General features: G+C 39.4%; 1 protein-coding gene across 5 annotated transcripts in view; it reads left to right on the forward strand.

Annotated features, from left to right (window-relative positions):
- cnot6 (CCR4-NOT transcription complex subunit 6) overlaps positions 1-18,057 on the forward strand; it is an 86,107-nt gene extending 68,050 nt beyond the window's left edge. For all 5 annotated transcript variants that reach the window (XM_033029414.1, XM_033029415.1, XM_033029413.1 and 2 more), the window contains 6 exons: positions 901-1,058; positions 1,749-1,903; positions 2,599-2,753; positions 4,532-4,765; positions 8,535-8,737; positions 14,372-18,057. In XM_033029414.1, coding sequence (XP_032885305.1) covers positions 901-1,058; positions 1,749-1,903; positions 2,599-2,753; positions 4,532-4,765; positions 8,535-8,737; positions 14,372-14,584 — 1,118 coding nt within the window. In that variant the 3' untranslated portion in view covers positions 14,585-18,057. The remainder of the gene's footprint in view (positions 1-900; positions 1,059-1,748; positions 1,904-2,598; positions 2,754-4,531; positions 4,766-8,534; positions 8,738-14,371) is intronic.
- The last annotated feature ends 980 nt before the right edge of the window (positions 18,058-19,037 follow it).

Raw genomic sequence — 19,037 nt, forward strand, 5'->3', positions numbered from 1 at the left:
TTTGTGGACTTGAGTGTGGAATTCTCTGCCTCAGAGGGCGGCGGAGGCTGGTTCTCTGGATACTTTCAAGAGAGAGCTAGATAGGGCTCTTAAAGATAGCGGAGTCAGGGGATATGGGGAGAAGGCAGGAATGGGGTACTGATTGTGGATGATCAGCCATGAATGATCACATTGAATGGCGGTGCTGGCTCGAAGGGCCAAATGGCCTACTCCTGCACCTATTGTGTATTGTCTGTTCCTCAAGCTTATGTTAATTTTTTTTTAATTGGAAAAATGTAAGAATTAAACTAGTGTGCTTAATTGAAAGGAGAGGTTACTGGAAACCCCGCTGGTGGACTGAAGAGCTCTCGTGCAGTTGGCATATGATTTCCCCGTTTGCAATGGGAATCACATTATGAGCATCGAATACAATAAAAATTGAAAGACATCCTTTATCTAGAAGGAATGTTTGGGTCCATGAAAGATGTGTTGGGAAGATGTAAAAGGGCAGGTTTAGCATCTTCTGCATTTACCCAGGAAGTAGAGTAAGTTTTGCTCGAGAAAGAATAAATCAGAGAATCGGGGGACAGATGCCGCCTGACCTGTGTGTTTCCAGCGCGCTTTAAAAAAAATTCCGGCGTCTGTAATGTTTTGTATCCCGCAGCGTCAGCCATGTTTTTTGTTTTCATTCATCACCCATTTGTATCTCTGAACAAATTATTTTAATTAACAGGTCTTTCCCCTCTCTCTGGTTTCATCATCACTTTATTTCAGTTTCTCGCCAACCCTCTCTCTGGAATTAAAACCTGTGATTTTGTACTTTTCAACAGATGTTGCCACATAGGCTGAGTTATTCTAGCCCTTTTTTAAAAATATGCATTTTTTTCTTTGAAATTATTGAATGGTTCATTGTTTTTGCAGCTTTATTCTCAGTCATGTGCTACAACGTGTTATGTGACAAGTATGCCACAAGGCAGCTGTATGGATACTGTCCAGCATGGGCGTTGAACTGGGAATATAGGAAAAAATCTATTATGCAAGAAATTTTGAACTGCAATGCAGATATCATCAGTCTTCAGGTGAGGCACTTTATGGCAAAAGCTTATGATATTAAAGTTGCAAATACTTTATTTGTAAATGAGTACCATGTTCGCTAAACCTCTTTATTTAAAAAAAATCTGCGTGATCAATATATTTCCTTCATTTTGTTTTTTTCCAAATTTGCAGATGCATTGAGATTGAATGGGATTTAAATTACGTTAATTTCCTCGGAATTGGTGGTATAGTGATTGTGGAATCATTTCCATACAAATTTTACCGGCCATCTGCCGCAAGGCACTAACGTTGGGACAGAGGAGGCAGATGGGGCAGCTTTCTTGTAGTTCCATTGACTGGTTTAATTTTAACATTCAATGTGATCTATGTGGACTTTGCATCTAATCCCTTTATCTATCTTCCCTGACTGTATCCACATCCTTCCACGTCCCAAATATGTGCTGGTTGTTAGGTGAATTGGGGTACTGTAAATTACTCCTAATAAGGAGGGGAGTGTGGGGAAATTATGTGGAAAGAGGGGGTGGGAATGTAAATCAGCTTGTAAGAGAATAAGTTGCAGGGAATCTGGTGGAGGAATGAGATGCACATGATTGCTCCGAGATAGTATACAGTATATTCAATGGGCTGCATGTCCATTTCCTTTGTCATAAGGAAAATTGGGGGGAAAAAAAACAAAAGACTTGTTATCTCAATCCCTTTGTGTTTATGTGCAGGAGGTTGAGACTGAACAGTACTTTGCCTTTTTCCTGGTTGAACTTAAAACGCATGGATACGAAGGTTTCTTCAGTCCTAAATCTAGAGCTAGGACAATGTCAGAATCTGATCGGAAGCATGTAGATGGTTGTGCAATATTCTATAAGACTGAAAAGTAAGTTGGCTAAAGACATTTTTATAGCTTTCTAATTTTTTATCGTAATAAACCAGTTCTAGAAAAGTTTGAACCAGTTAAAGTAACCTAAGTACATTTTGAGATGGACTAAAATAGTCAGAATTTGATTATATAGAAGACATTTAGTGATATTGTCTAGCCAGGCTAATCCAGCTTTACTTTAATGTTTAAAAAAAGACAAAGTACTAGCGTAACTCAGCAGGTCAGGCAGCATCTCTGGAGAACTTGGATAGATGACGTTTTGGGTCGAGACTGAAGAAAGGTCCCAACCCAAAATGTCACCACCGATTCATGTTCTCCAGAGATGCTGCTTGATCTACCGAGTTACTTACTATAGCACCTATTGTCTGTTTGTGTAAACTAGCATCAGCAGTTCCTTGTTTCTTCTTCACTGCAATGTTACTTGTCAAGTGATGATCTAATTTTTTTTAAATTTCTGAAAACAATCTTTTGTAGTATTCCATGTTGTCCTTGTCATAGATGAAGAGTCTTTCTAAATTATTCATTTTGTAGTTGAATGTAAATCTGTGGATTGTTAATTCCAATTTGATGCCGAAGGATTACAATGAAATCATCCATTCTTTGACTTGCTGCTGTAGGAAGTTGGTTATTTGGGATAGTCTTTTTCTTCCTATAAAAAATATTTTTACTGTATTGTATTATTTCTGTTTTAGATTTACTCTGATTCAGAACCATACAGTTGAATTCAACCAGTTGGCCATGGCAAACTCTGATGGCTCAGAAGCTATGTTGAACAGAGTTATGACAAAAGACAATATTGGCGTTGCTGTACTCTTGGAGTTACAGAAGGATTCTTTTGAACTAGCTCGTAAGTATTTCTCTCAAGTCTAATTATTGTGTGTTTCTATAGTAACTTCTGAAATATTATTTTAGTTCTTCCTCCTCTCCAACGCATTTAAATTATTTCCCCCATGAGGATGCAGAATCAGGATTCCTCAAGCATTCTCTTATTTAAAAAATACGTGCTGTTTTGTCTCGTTCTTCACTTTCCGTTTATGTTGCTTTTACTTTGCTGTGTTATCGAGCCTTTACACTTGCCTACTTTTACTCCTTCCTCAAACATTGATTTTCTATCAGATCTGAAAATGACTGTATTGTGGTTGGGGGTTTTTGACAGTTAATTAATTATATGTATTTTCTTTGAAAGTACATTTTTGTCCCCTTCATGCAGCTTTGATTCTAATGGAACAGAACTCTTGTACACTTGAAATAATTGGTTGCAATGATAGTACAGGTACTTTAAAAAAAGAATGTTTTTGAATCAAATGAGGTATCACTATCCTTGAAGAATGAACGATAACATTAACTAAATGTTAAAGGAATGGCGTGAATGCAGGGATTACTTGTTACATGTACAAGCCATTGCGTCTTACTGCCTCTGAATTTGAATGAGGATTTGTGGTAGCCCAGTTATCTGATTCGATCTTTCCTGTATTAATTTGTTCTGTGTACAGTGCTTATAAATGTATGCTGAAGCACTGCATGTCAAAAGTTTAAACTTGCTATTGTAGTGCCTTGTTGAGATTCCTGGCTGCATGAACAGAGAGTGGTACAGCATAGATACAGGTCCCATAGCCCAAGTTGTCCATGCTGACCCATATAACTAGTTATGCTAATCCTGTTTTTCGGCTTTGGCCCAAATTTCTGCTATCGCAATTTATTTGATATACAACTGAGTAACATAAAATTAAGCTAATGGGCCTGTCCCACTTAGGTGATTTTTCAGGCGACTGAAGCCAGAGATACACGGCTGTGAAGCTCGGCGGATATTTAACATTACCGGTCGGTTATCCATGGTTCTGAAAACTACTGCTATTTTTTTTTCCCCCCCAATGAGCCAATGAAATTCACCGGTCACCACCGTCCACAATCTACAAGAACCTTCGACCTCCTGGCAACCCACTAGGACCTCCTGGCGAACCACCTATGGCACGAGAATTCTCGCTACTCTCCATGGCGGCATCATTCTGGTTGCCGCTAATTTTTTGACATATTGAAAAATTCATGCCGACCATAATGAGGCTGCGACTAGTTCCCAGAATGCGGGAACTCCTCACGACCATGAAGGCAACTCCCCGGCAACCCCTGCATATTCTCCTGCAGTCGCCTAAGTGGGACAGGTGATGCTTCACCACTGTTTTTGGTGGAGCTTGAGTGTACATTGAGATAAAATTGGTTTATCATACACTAGGGGCAATTTACAATTTTACCCAAGTCAATTAACCTACAAACCTGTACATCTTTAGAGTGTGGGAGGAAACTGAAACACCCGGCGAAACCGCATACTTCATGGGGAGAACGTACAAACTCCGTACAGACAGCTCCCATAGGCAGGATCAAACTCGGGTGTCTGGTGCTTTAAGGCAGTAACTCTACTGCTGTGTTACTGTGCCACCCTTCAAATTGGCCAAGCTAAACAGAAAAGTGGTAATAGGCTTTTGTCAACTGGAAAAGTGCAGATGTAACACCTCTGCATTCCAGATATCCAAATCTGAGAAATCCATCAATTTGATATACCTCAAATAAATTTTTACTTTTTTTGATTTAGATATATCCTGAAAGTGTGCTATTATTTTTGAATCATAGCAGGGAAGTCATTTCATGGGATGGAAAAGCAGCTCATTCTTGTTGCAAATGCACATATGCATTGGGATCCTGAGTATTCTGATGTGAAGCTGATACAAACCATGATGTTCCTGTCTGAAGTGAAGAACATAATTGACAAGGCTTCTCGAACACTCAGACCAGGTGCTGTCTCAGGAGAACTTAATGTCATTCCACTTGTACTTTGTGCAGATCTCAATTCACTGCCAGATTCGGGTAAGAATTGGTTATCTACTTATTAGTTTTAATATACTTTCCCCTCTAATACTATGTGCTTTAATTAAAAACAGGATATTTCTCAACCTGGAATTTTAAACTTTGTGAATTCATCATGAAAGTAATTTGAAATTATAGTTTAGTGTTGTTAAATTCAAGGCCACAGTAGTAAATCTGAAAGTGTGGCTTCAAGTGTGTAGTAAACCCAAATCATATTATTTTTAAAGGAAATGGTTTGACAAAAGAACTTCTGTTTAATGTGTTTAAGAAGGAACTGCAGATGCTTTAAAATCGAAGGTAGGCAAAAATGCTGGAGAAACTCAGCGGGTGAGGCAGCATCTGAAGAAGGGTCTCGGCCCGAAACGTTGCCTATTTCCTTCGCTCCATAGATGCTGCCTCACCCGCTGAGTTTCTCCAGCATTTTTATCTACCTTCTGTTTAATATGTTACTGCCTTAACCTACTTGTACGGAAAATTTAAGGTGGTATTTTCAAGCTGCCTAGTAGTTGTTAATGAAAGAATCTTCTAGCCAATGGAGGATCCTCCTTTCTCTAATTTATATAAAAAACTGTTGTTAATGTTCTTTAATGTCTCATATTCTGGATCAATTATTTCTGTGTATACTTTTATTGGAAATAAACTTGGCAATTCTGTAGATCTTCCACATTGGTAGGCAAATTCAGGCTACTGGGGCATATGCTAGCAATCTGTGAACAAATACTAGTTAAACGTAATGGCACATTCTTTTTTAACAGCAAGAAGCAGTTTTGCTTCATCAAATGATACTTGTCTGTTTAGAGTGGGCATATCAATGCGCCCTGAAGGAATTTAATGATCAAACTATAAAGCTAATCCTTTATTTTAATTTCCATTAATTGCTTACTTAATGCAATTTGTTAAGTAACATTTTTTTTTTTTTTAAGCCAATTAAAAAAAAAAATTTAAATTAAAAAAAAAATTCAAGAGGTGTCAACTTAAGAATTCAAAAGGTGTCACTGTAGTGGGAAAAGCAATTACAGCTTTCAAATTTTGAAACCACATTGTCAATGGGCTCAGTGATTGCAGGGCTCTCGCTTAACTTTGTTTCCCTGTTGCCAGCCGGGCAACCTTGGCAGCTTTTTAGGTTGCCAAATGACATTTTAGGTGGTCATTTAAGATGGCTTGCATGACGCGTGCTCGGACGAAGTGCGCAGTTACCAGTCGGAATTATGCATTCACATATTATTGCTGCTTCAAATAAAGTCACAAACTAACATATTCACCAATCAAGACATGATATATACCACAATGACATGTAGCAAAATTATAATACGGTATCTCAACTCTTTTTACACATTGCAATTAATGCAATTTTTATTATTTCTTTTCACTTCCAAACAAAAATGTGGTTGGATTATTCAGCGTATGATCAACCTGTGTCCTGGACCTTGATAACATATATGCTTAACCATGCACACTACAAGCATGTTTTCTGTGAAGGACCGAACATTATCATGACATGGCCATAGCATGGGTCGTTATTGCTATTGGTACAGAAATACTCTCGCTTCCCACACAATTTTTCACAACAAAATATACAGGTTGCAAGGAATTTTCTAAAGGCATTTTATGTTAATAACTGACAAAACTGACTATACCCATCTGACATTACACTAACTAACAAGAGATGGCCAAAGAACATAAATGCAGCAAATGTTTGGTAATTAATTTAAAGGTGTCAAGACGCCACATTACCAGACATTCAGATTAGATGTATGTGGCAATGAAGATACCCAGTTTGTAAGCACCATTTAAAAAAATTTGTTGATAAATGCTTTTTCCATCAGTCCCACTTCAGAATTAACGTTAAAATTTCAACTGAAATATCCCGACCAAATTTGTGATGTATATGACTGACTGTAGAAGTAAAACCTGGATAAATCCAACGTATAGTTGTGAATGTTGCTCATTAAATAACTACAGTAATGATACTCCATATTAACAGCATTGATTTGCCATTAAAATGAATTCTGTAATAACGTGTCAGTGACAATCGAACACTGCGGTTTTAATGTTTCGTGTGTTCAAAATTTAATTAATCCATCTTTATGGATTAAAACAAATAATAACATTGGGAATTAAAACATATTTGATTGCATTCCGTTATCAAACATAGTCAATGTTAGCTCTGAAGACATTTCCAGCACAATAGGGTCGGGGGGGTGTATGAATCGGTGTGGATTGGATGGATTGAAGCAGGGGAATTAGTGAGTGTTGGTTGGAGTAGGTAAAATTATGAGGGGAGAGCGCGGGGGATGTCAGTGGGGTTGAATGGGGGGGATCTGTGCAGGATGGATGGGGGGAGCAGTGCAGGATGAATGGGTGAGCAGTGCAGGATGGATGGGAAGGGGGTCAGTACAGGATGAATTGGGGGACCAGTGTAGGATTGATGGGGAGTGGCAGGAGAATCAATGCGAGGTGGCTAGGGAGATCAGTGCATGATAAATAGATGGGATGGGGGGGGGGGGGGGGGGGAAAGCACAGGGGATGTCAGTGAGGACTGAATAGAGACAGGAATGGGGATCAGTGCGGGATGAAGAGGAGGGCTCTCAGGATAAGGGGAGTGGAGGGGGGCGTATGAGAGAGAGAGAGAGAGAGGAAGGGGCAGAGGAGGTGGGAAGGAAGGCCAGCGCTCCTTGTACAACACATGTCAGGCACAGAAATCGCAACCAAAATATGGAGGGGACCGCGGACAGAATATCTTGGCGGCCGCGCGCGCATGCGCACACTCACACACACGAGGCTTCGGAGGCTTCTGTGAACGGTAATTTCAGCTCAATCCAGCGCTAAATGCAGCTCAGCTGCCTGTCTCGCCTACAGCCCCGTCTCAATCCAGACATGGCTGCTGGTTAACCTGGCGGGACAGGCAGAGCTGAGATGGGTTTTGCGCTGGCTGGGGGCGCCGCGCCCGTCTGACTCCCGGAGGCTCTCGGGTGGGGACGGGGATGGTCCAGCGATTGCAGCGCCGGAGACCGGGATCGATCCTGGCTGCGGTGCAGGTCTGTCGAGAGTGTTTTGGTTTGTCTCCCTCCTCCAATCACCCCCCCCCCCCCTCCCTACCCCTACTCTACTTCCGCCTCTGACCGACACCTCCCTCCTCCAAGGGTCTGTTTTGAAAGAGCCATTGGCGGAGTGGCAGCAGCTGCCGCTAATACGCCGGGCGGGGCGGGGTGCGGGAGGAGGAGATGGAGCCGTCGCCGCTGCTGCCCGTCTTTAGCTCCGACCCTCCGTCACGCCACACTTAGCATCTTTCCCACAACCGTCGCCGACACAAAACGTCACGTTCCTTTTCTCCAGAGATGCTGCCGGACCCGCGGAGTTACTCCAGTTTTTGTGTGTGTATCTTCGGTATAAACCAAGTTGCCAAGCCGGGCAAAATGACTCGCCGATTAGGTTGCCTGGCGGCAGTTTGAGTGGTCATTGGCACCCGGGCAACCGTGAATTTCGAGCCCTGGATTGTATCATTTTATAAAGTGAGCTGTTGAGCAGAGAAAATTGTAGTACTATCTCAAATACAATCAATTGTTCTTTTGAGACAGACATGTCTCTTTGAGGACAGAAAGGGAAATTTAAATTATTATTGTTGTTAGGTACAAGAAAGATAATTTTGGAAATTTACATTTTTCCAAAGTGGTGCCTCTTGCCAGGTTTTTTGACACTTAATGGTATGATTTGATTTGATTTTGGTATAAAATGGTAATGGTTTCAGTATAATTTGTTTTTTTGTCAGGTGTTGTGGAATACTTGGCCACTGGAGGAGTTGATACAAACCACAAGGATTTCAAGGAGCTGCGATATAGTGAATGCCTAATGAAATTCAGTAATATTGGAAAAAATGGAACTCCAAACGCAAGGATCACTCATGGCTTTAACCTGAAGAGTGCCTATGAGAATGGTCTGATGCCTTATACAAACTACACCTTTGATTTCAAAGTATGTATGCTAATGTTAAATGTTTAACTATGCCATCAAGGAATTTGTTGTTTATTATTCAAATATCTATTAAAAATTAATATTGTATTCACTTGATAGTTCAGGGGGCAATTCTTTTAGTTTATCTATGTGAAACAAATTGCTATTTCAGTTGTTTCACACTTTTAATTATATCTTTTAAACTGTTGGTTTAAAAGGGGTTTTTTTCCTGGCCCTGCATGTAAATGTTATTCTGCTGATTTTTGTTTTGCAATAATGTATATCCTAGCTTTTGTATTAGATTTTGAAGACCTGGACTTCTTTTTGCTTTCCATAATTAACATTTACAGATGAGAAATGTTCAGTTTAATTGGGAGGAAATTGGTCTACTGCTTCTATGCCGACTATCATGCCTACCTATACTAATCTTACTACCTTCTATTAATTTGTTCCCATCAATGCCCTACTTGTTCAATTGCTTATCCAGATTCCTTTTAAATATTCCTACTGCTCTCTTTCACCACCATCTCTGGCAGCTCAAGTTTACCGCTTGGATCTACTTTGAACCTTCTCCCTCTTGCCATAAACATATATGTCCTATAGTTTTATACATCCTTATAATGGGTAAACAGACATTGGTTTTCAACGTTATATATTCCATAATTTTCTATACCTTTTTGTGTCACTTTTCGATCGCCCGAAAAAACAGTTCTAACCTAACCAATCTCTTCTGATAACTCGAGTAACTATAAACTTCACCCCAAGTTCTCTCTGAGCAACATCCTCAATGCCCTGCCATTTAATATGTATGTCTTGCCCTGGTAATGTCTCAAAATGCATCATTTTGTATTTGTAAAAGTTAAATTCCGCCAACCTTTCCCTTGTGTACTTTCCCAGTTAATTTAGATCCTGGTGTAAACTTAGACAACCTTCACTGCCCATCATACCACAATTTTGGTTCCTCTGCAAGCTTACCCATCATGCCACCTGCGTTTTCAGCCAAATCATTAATGCCTGTGACAAACGACAAAGGATCCTTCGCTACAACCTTCTTCCTCCTATCACTAAGCCTATTTTGCAAGCAATTTGTTAACTTCTCCTGGATCCCCCATGCTCTTAATTTCTAAACCAGCCCACCATGTGGGACTTTGACAACGGCCTTGCTAAAGTCCCCGTAGACGATATTTACTGCTCTGCCCCTTGTCGATCCTCTTAGACACCTTTTTTTTAATTTTTATAAAGATCAATAAAATTCTTGGGATATAATTTCTCACACACAAAGCTATGCTGAGTATCATTAACCAGACCCTGCCTTTCCAAATGAAAATTAAAAATTTCTATCAAAATCCCTTCCAATAACATTCCCACCACTGATCATCACCCTGTGGTTTCATGGTTTATCCCTATTGACCTTCTTAAATAAAGGAACACAATTAACCACCCTCCAGTCCCTTACCTATAGTTAACAATAGTACAAAAATCTCTGCCAAAACCCAATAATCTTCTCTCACTTACCATTACATCCTAAGACGTACAGGGTCAGTGATCCACTCGGGTATTTATCGACATTTATGCCTACCGAGACTTCTAACTCTGCCTTCTTTTGTAGTGTTAATATGCCCCAGGATATCACTGTTCCCTTCACCAACCTCTCAAGCATCCATGTCCTTTGCAGATTAAAAATATTTTAAGACCTCGCTTATTTCATGGGGTTTAACACACAGATCACCCCACTGATCCATAAGGGGACCTACTATCTCCCTAGCTACGTAGATTCTTTTGGGGTTCTCCTTCCTTTATTTTGTCAGTCGGGGATATCTCATGGTGCCTTTTTTTGTCCTCTTAATGTCCATGATTATTTTGATAATATCTAAATCCATCTGAGCAAGATTAAATATTTCATTCACTTCCTAACAAAACCAGTAGCAATGGGAATTTTTAAGTCATCTCGCTACATTCTACGGCATATGTGGAAACTTTTTCTACCCTATTTCTTGCCTCTTTTTCTAGTACATTGACATGATGTTGCTTCCTCATCTCTCATTGTGTTAGAAAGTATCATCATCCTTCCTGTTGTCACCTTTATGTTCTACTTCCAATTCCCACTTTCCCTAACTTTACTTACTCAAGGTCCTGACCTCTATTTCAGACGAAAGATTAATAGCATGTATTGCCAGAGCAGTTTTGACTGCACTTCCTTTTGCCCTGCTTGCTGTATGCACTCAGTCATACAGCGTGGAGGCAGGCCCTTTGAACCAACTTGCCCATGCCAATCAACATGTCCCATCTACACTAGCCCCACCTGCCTGCATTTGGCCCATATCCTTCTAAACCTATTCTATCCATGTACCTGTCCAAATGTTTTTTCAACATTGTGATAGTACCTGCATCAACTATCACCTCTGGCAGCTTGTGCCATATACAGTGCATTCAAAAAAATTACAGACCCCTTCACTTTTTCCACATTTTGTTATGTTACAGCCTTATTTTAAAATGGATTCTTTTTTTTTATCATCAATCTACACACAATACCCCAGAATGAAGAAGCGAAAACAGGTGTTTAGAAATTTTTGCAAAGTAATTAAAATGAAATAACTGAAATATCACATTTACTTAAGTGTTCGGACCCTTTGCTATGACACTCAAAATTGAGCTTAGGTTCATCCTGTTTCCATTGATTATCCTTGAGGTATTTCTACAACTTGATTGGAGTCCACCAGTGGTAAATTAGATAGATTGGACATGATTTGGAAAGGCGCACACCTGTCTATATAAGTTCCCACGGTTGACAGTGCATGTCAGAGCAAAATCCAAGCCATGAAGATGAAGGAATTGTTCGTAGACCTCTGAGACAGGATTGGGTAAGATCTGGGTAAGGGTATAAAACAAATTCTGTAGCATTGCAAGTTTCGAAGAGCACAGTGGCCGCCGTCATTCTTAAATGGAAGAACTTTGGAACCACCAGGACTCTTTACAGAGCTGGCCGCCTGGCCAAACTGAGCAATTGGGGGAGAAGGGCCTTGGTCAGGGAGGTGATCAAGAACCCGATGGTCACTCTGACAGAGCTCCTGAGTTCCTTTGTGGAGATGGGAGAACCTTCCAGAAGGACAATTATATCTGCAGCACTCCACCAATCAGGCCTTTATGGTAGAGTGGCCAGATGGAAGCCACTCTGGCCACTCCTCAGTAAAAGGCACATGACAGCCCACTTGGAGTTTGCCAAATGCACCTAAAGGACTCTCAGACCATGAGAAACAAGATTCTCTGGTCTGATGAAACCAAGATTGAACTCTGGCCTGAATGCCAAGCGTCACGTCTGGAGGAAACCAGGCACCGCTCATCACCTGGCCCCATTACTATAGCTTCGGTGAAGCGTGGTGGCAGCATCATGCTGTGGGAATGTTTTTCAGCGGCAGGAACTGAGAGACTCGTGAGAATCAAGGGAAAGATCCTTGGTGAAAACCTGCTCCAGAGCTTTCTGGACCTCAGACTGGGGCGGAGATTCACCTTCCAACAGGACAACGACCCGAAGCACACAGCCAAGACAACGCAAGAGTGACTTCATAACAAGTGTAAATGTCTTTGAGTGGTCCAGCCAGAGCCCGGACCTGAACCCGATCGAACATCTCTGGAGGGACCTGAAAATAGCTGTGCATCGTCGCTCCCCATCCAACCTGACAGAGTTTGAGAGGATCTGCAGAGAACAATGGGAGAAATTACCCAAATACAGGTGTGACAAGCTTGTAGCGTCATACCCAAGAAGACTTGAGGCTGTAATCACTGCCAAAGGTGCTTCAACAAAGTACTGAGTAAAGGGTCTGAATACTTATGAAAATGTGACATTTCAGTTATTTATTTTTAATTACTTTGCAAAAAATTCTAAAAGCCTGTTTTCGCTTCTTCATTCTAGGGTATTGTTTGTAGATTGATGATTAAAAAAGAAAGAATTTAATCCATTTTAAAATAACGCTATCGCGTAACAAAATGTGGAAAAAGTAAAGGGGTCTGAATACTTTCTGAATGCACTGTACCCACTGTCCTCACTTTGCCCCTCGGTTTCCTATTAAATTTTTCCCCACTTGCCTTAAACCTATATCCTTTGCTTCTTGATTCCTCTACCCAGGGCAAATGCATAGAGTCTTTACCAAATTTATTTTTCTCATGATCTTATACACCTCTATTCACTTTATTCCTTCTGCGTTCCAAGGAATAAATTGGTAGCCTGCTCAACCTCTCCCTATGGCTCTGGCAACATTCCCGTAAATCTTTTCTGCACCCTTTTCCAGCTGAACATCTTTATTGCAAAACAATCTTCCACCATCACCCTCTGCTTCCTTTCATGAAGCCAAATCGCTTTTCAGTCAACTCGTTCGCCCCCTAGATTCCATGCGATCTAACCTTCCAGAGACAGCCTATCATGCAGAACGGAACCTTATCAAATACCTTGCTGAAGTCCATATACACAACGTCTATCGCTTTGCCCTCCTCAACTTTTTTTTATTTCCTCAAAACTCGTGTTACACGATCTCATGTACAAAACTGCTGATTATCCTTAATCAGCTCCTGTCTCCAAATGCTCATAAATCTTATCTCCCAACATACTCTCCAGTAACTTGCCAAACACAGATGTTAGGATCACTGGTCTTCATAGTTTTCCTTGCAACCATTGTAAATAGTGTCACGTTAGCCACCCTTCAGTCTATCAGCACATCATATTTAATGATGATTTGGATATGTCAGCCAGCGTGTCTGCAATTTCTTCCCATATGTCTGCTTTTAGCCCACATCTCTCTAAACCATTCCTATTGATATACCTGTCCAAGTGTATTTTTAAAGCTGTTATAGTACTTGCCTCAACTACCTCCTTTGGCAACTCATTCCATATACCCACCGCTCTCTGGGTGAGAAAATTGCCCCTAGGGTTACTATTAAATCTTGGACGTCTCACCTTAAACCTATGTTTTTTTTATTTCCCGGCCCGGTAAAAGACCGTGCATTCACCCTATCTCGTCCCCTCGTGATTTTGCACATAAATATAAAATCACCCCTCAGCATCCTGCGCTACAATGATTAAAGTCTTAGCCCGTCCAACTTCTTCCTCTCGCTCAGGCTCTTGAGACCTGGTACCAAGAGATAGAGGTCTTGTGCCTTTTAAATGCTGCCTTCTATCATGCAATACTTGCCTATCAAGATTTGTAGTCCAGGAGGTTCTCATCTGGGGATAAACTGGATCCAGAAAAGGGCATTTTCAGCTTGAATACACAATAATTATCACCTCCCACAATGAGATTTCTAGTTGGGTTATGACTTCATTATGATCCATTACTTTGATTCTCTAGTTGTAATGTCTAAAGTATGAGAAGAGTGTTAATTGTTTGCATGGATTGGTTCAATCAAGTCTTGGGTGGCAGAGTGAATGCTTTTTGCTCGGCAATTTGCTGTTTGCTCAGCAATTTTCCTAATTTCTATCTTGATGCATTAATAACTGAATAATTTAGCTGCAATTGCTATTGCTTCCATTTTGAAATTTAATTTGTGTGCAGTTGCTTCTAAGTGGTATCAGGGCTTAACATATGAAGCTGGTAATTTAGTGTATGCATTTATGGATAACTTTTAAGATTGAAAGTTCATTTTATTTTTTTCATTTGACTACAGGGTATTATTGACTACATCTTCTATTCGAAGCCTCACATTAACATACTGGGTATCCTTGGACCTTTGGATCCTAATTGGCTGTTAGAAAACCGTATACGTGGCTGCCCGCATCCACACATCCCATCAGACCATTTCTCACTTTTTGCACAACTAGAGCTTTTACTGCCTTTTGTGTCGCCAGTAAATGGTATCCATCTGCCAGGCAGAAGGTAGTTGTGTGTGTACTCTGGAGGGAAGCCTCTGAAACAATCTTGTAAAATTGTAAAATCGAAGTTCTGAGGAGTGAAGTATGGCCAATAGGATTGTTGTCAAAATTATGTTCTTAATCAGTTTTAAATTTGTTTCTTAGATAGCTTGTCTAATTAAAAAAAAACAATAGTAGTCTGGTGCTATTTACAATAATGAAATTGAGCCCTGTTTCCTACTTTGTATTCTGTAGACATGCTGAAAATAAGTCTCCTTACAAAGCCTGTACTGCTTTATGCTTCTGCATTTATAGTAGAAAATGAAGCAAAATTTCTGGTCTCTTATCATAAGTGTAAACAGTTGATTCCTTTTAGAATTGGAGTGTGGAGGAGGAGGTGAAAGTCACTGTTTTATTGTGTAGGAACATTCGCAGAACGGCAGCTCACACTTCAAAATCCAACAGTGCACTTTGAAATACAACCAAGAATTATACATTTCAGATTCGACTTTTTCTGACATAATGGGAAGTCTTTACAAGTAGCTACATAAGGTTAGAATGCAGTACAGATGGAAATCTGAAGGAGAGAATTAGAATCTGACCAAAATCATTTGAAGAACTAAAGGAATTTTCATTGATTATTTTGGCATATCAAATATAAATCAACAGGTTTCATTTCCACTTGCTCCCTGAATTTATTTTAAATATAGTTTGAAACTCATCTTGCAATATATAATGTTTTGATGTGTGTACAAAAATATTGATTCTTTCCCATCCCACTCCTTTGTTAAGAAACACATCTCTGCCTCGATGCCTGTAGCCTTCAATTATTTGCCCTTTCAGTAGCAACGAGAGCACGTCAAGCCAAAGTTAAAGAAAGATATTAGAATATGAAAATCCCTGGAAAACATCAAATTTTGGTGGTTCTGTGTAGTCTAACCCCAGAGTGTTTTACTGTATGTTCATTCAAAGCAAAATATACGTGCAAATAGGTTGTGCGTTTTAAAATTACCTACTTAACAAAACAAAATTTACTAAAGTGGAACCAACTGTGTATTGTTGCACAAAATATCTGTATAGCACTACCTTTTCAGGCCAGTAGTAGCCATTGAGGACCTTTTTTTCCATACTTCACTCCCAAACTTTTGAAGTGTTTGTATAAATTTGAATTTGAATTTAGCCTTTAATGATTGTATATGAACCATAGAAGACCTGATTTAAGGTGTTTTGTACTAAAAAGATTTAAAACAGATTTGGAAAAATGATTGTATTGTAAACTAAGGCTAAATTTTTATCTGTTTCATGCTTTAAAAAAACATTTGTAAAAAAAGAAGTTGCAACAGGTTTCCTCTGCTATTATTTGCACTGTTCTGGGTTTGTAACTCGTGTACTACTTTTACAGTTGAGGACACAGTTGATTTAAATTCAAGTATTTCACTCCTCAGGATTTGGTATCAACATTTGAACCTTACGATCTATGAATTACCCAATTTCCTCGGATTTATTTTTTTTTACATGATGTGCCTCATCGACTTTTTTATTTTTGAGGGGATTTTTGGAACCAGCACTGCCTGTGCACGCGGAGAAATCCTGAGCATCTTCTTTGAGATTTTTAAAAAAAAATAAAAACTGTTAAAGATTTGTGAGATTTTATGAAGACACTTTTGTATAAGCTCTGTGGCATTTTTTTCTTGTGGAGCAATGAACACCACATATGTTGATCAGGTTGGGTACAGTTGGGTACAAAGTGTGACTTTAACCCTTTGTATCCTGGCACTGCTTCTGTCTCTTTGCACAGTGCTACTTTTCACCAAGGAAAGCTGCATCATGAGAGACCAGACACCATTGATGTTGTGTGCTTTGATCTTGTAAAGAAGTAGCATTCCTTGGTAGGAATTTTAATGTTCTGAAGCAGTGTAAACTAGAACTGAGCTATGTTTTCCATGCAGGTCTTCCAGACAAAGTTTCAAATCCATTAATTTTTAAATGGTCATGGTTTTGTGTTTTTCAGCTGGACCAGTGCTATATCTCTCCTCTCTGTTCATTGTGCCATTGGTAGCATATTCTTAAAGCCAAGTGTGCAAGCTTTAGTAGGTTAGCTTTTGCTATGCTTTTGTTTAAGGTGTTAGGGGGAAGAAGGAGGAGCCTTTGGAATTAGCTTGTACTATATTATCCATTGAATGAGCCAGAGGTATAGTTTGATCTAGCGCTTTAGTTTCGACTGCAGGCAGGGAGACAAAAGAACACAACATGGCGCTCAAAAAATTGGACCAGTCTTCATTCCGGTTTACAGTTAATGTGGAATGCAGCTAAGTTGATTGTGACAAATTTTAACTCTTTTAAGACATTAATTAAAGACAAAGCACTTAATGAACAATTGGTGCAGACAAAACCACGATGCAATGCGCAATTTGAGGTCAACTTGGTAAGTTGAAAACTTAATAAACATCCATAATAAACTTATGATGAACCTTTGTCTGGGACCTGCAGTCATTTTTGTTTGTACTATTAGCAAACATGTCCGATTTATAATCAGTAAACTAATTATTGGTAGTATTGTTTGTAGTAGATTTAATGAGTAGCTTTTTGTAAAGTGTGAATAAAAGATGTTTGCTCATGTTTTCCTTGCTTTACCATTTTATTAATGTACATCATGAAACCCCAATCTAAAGTAAATTAGGCAAAAAGTGACCCTATCAGTATTGATCTCATTGTTTCAGCTTTGTGGTCACTTGGGATGGGTATATATATTACACAATTATAAGGGGCTGTTACTTCACAGACCAAATCCAAATGCTATTGTATACTTCATTTCTGTGATTAAAATGTGGTGTCTTATTTAAATGCTGTACTGAATTTACATTTTATCTCTTTGGTAGGATATTTGTAGGAATTTTTATATGCAGTAATTTTTTGCATAATCCTACAAATGTAGAAATGTTTGATTTTTACATAATGCAAAAAAGTGTACATTTTATGTAAGATTAAGATGCCCCTTTTTACATCTATTCAGGAAATTAATAAACCAGTTTACTTTCTGTGTACAGTCACATTCACTCCCCTGTCCAAATTGAGTGTATTCCAATGAGTCCTTGATGGTAACTTGTAGGCTACATGAATCTGAACCTTCTCCACATTTTCGCTAGTGATTACTACTCAGGATAGAAGGACATTTTCAGTTCTGTGCTAAACCTATTTCTACAGATTTTCATTATATAATGCACTGCAGCAACTCTTGTTTACCATTCTTCATGGGTGCACTGATCAAACCAGCAATTACATCTGCACTAAGTAATTACAAAAATAATTACAGCCACCTAGGCAGCTCTAAAGTTAAATTTGGGATGGTAAACGAGGGTTTTTTAATGTTATGTGAACTTTTTGGCTTGAATAGCAGTTGATAGCACGATGTATTTCCCATAAACAGGGTCTGCTTGTTCCCGTGCACAGGTGTATTTTTCCTACTCACAGCTTGGACAATAAATTGTATATCTATTTCAAACTTTGTTTGTATTTATTTATTCACTCTAGAAGTGTGGTGGCAACAGTCCTCGACTAAATGTGCACCACATCTGGAATTTTGAAACTTTTAGGGGTAGACAAAAAGTAGAGACAATTACATCAACATAGATTTCAAAAAAGATCCCCTTATCTACTGTATCTGTTGTTCAAGATGTGGACTCTTATACATCGGCGAGACCAAACGTAGACTGGGCGATTGTTTCGCTGAACACCTTTGCTCAGTCTGCCTGGACCTACTTGATCTCCCGGTTGCTAAACATTTTAATTCCCCTTCCCATTCCCACACTGACTTTTCTGTCTGTCCTATCCTCCTCCATTGTCAGAGTGAGGCTAAATACAGCATCTCATATTTCGCTTGGGCAGCTTACAACCCAGGGGATTGAATATTGATTTCTCCAACCAAGTAACCCCTGCATCCCTTCCCCACCCAAGTTACACCAGCTTTTTGTTCTCGCCTCGCAAGGACCTGCTTCCATTATCATCGGTTTTTTTGCATACCTTTCATTCCTTTGTTCTCTATCTCTCTACATCATTGTCTATATCTCTCGTTTCCCTTTCCAATGTCTTTCAGTCTGAAGAAGGATTTGTGTCTATCTTTGATTTAAACCAGCATCTATAGTTCCTTCCAACATGTAAAAATCATCTACCTCCATTTGTGAGATAAAAGGGACTGATTAGAGGCCATGCAGTGAGAAAGTGTTGATTAATAGTTCTTGAAGCTATCTTGTTTTATTAATTCCCATGATTTTGGTTTCCGCTTGAGATTTAAAATGGAAGAGTACAATAGCAGGGTATTGACCTGGTTACAGTTTATTCAAGAAGATGAATCGACGAGAACATAATAATTGAGTCTACGAACAACTTAAACTGTTTTATAAAAGTGGTTGCAACAAAAGCCGAGGCAAGTGAATGTTCATGATAATAGGATGGAGTAGTTTACGGTTAAATGTTGATTCTGGA

This window comes from Amblyraja radiata, chromosome 11 (assembly GCF_010909765.2).
Source record: "Amblyraja radiata isolate CabotCenter1 chromosome 11, sAmbRad1.1.pri, whole genome shotgun sequence".
In the NCBI taxonomy this organism is placed as follows: Eukaryota; Metazoa; Chordata; class Chondrichthyes; order Rajiformes; family Rajidae; genus Amblyraja; species Amblyraja radiata.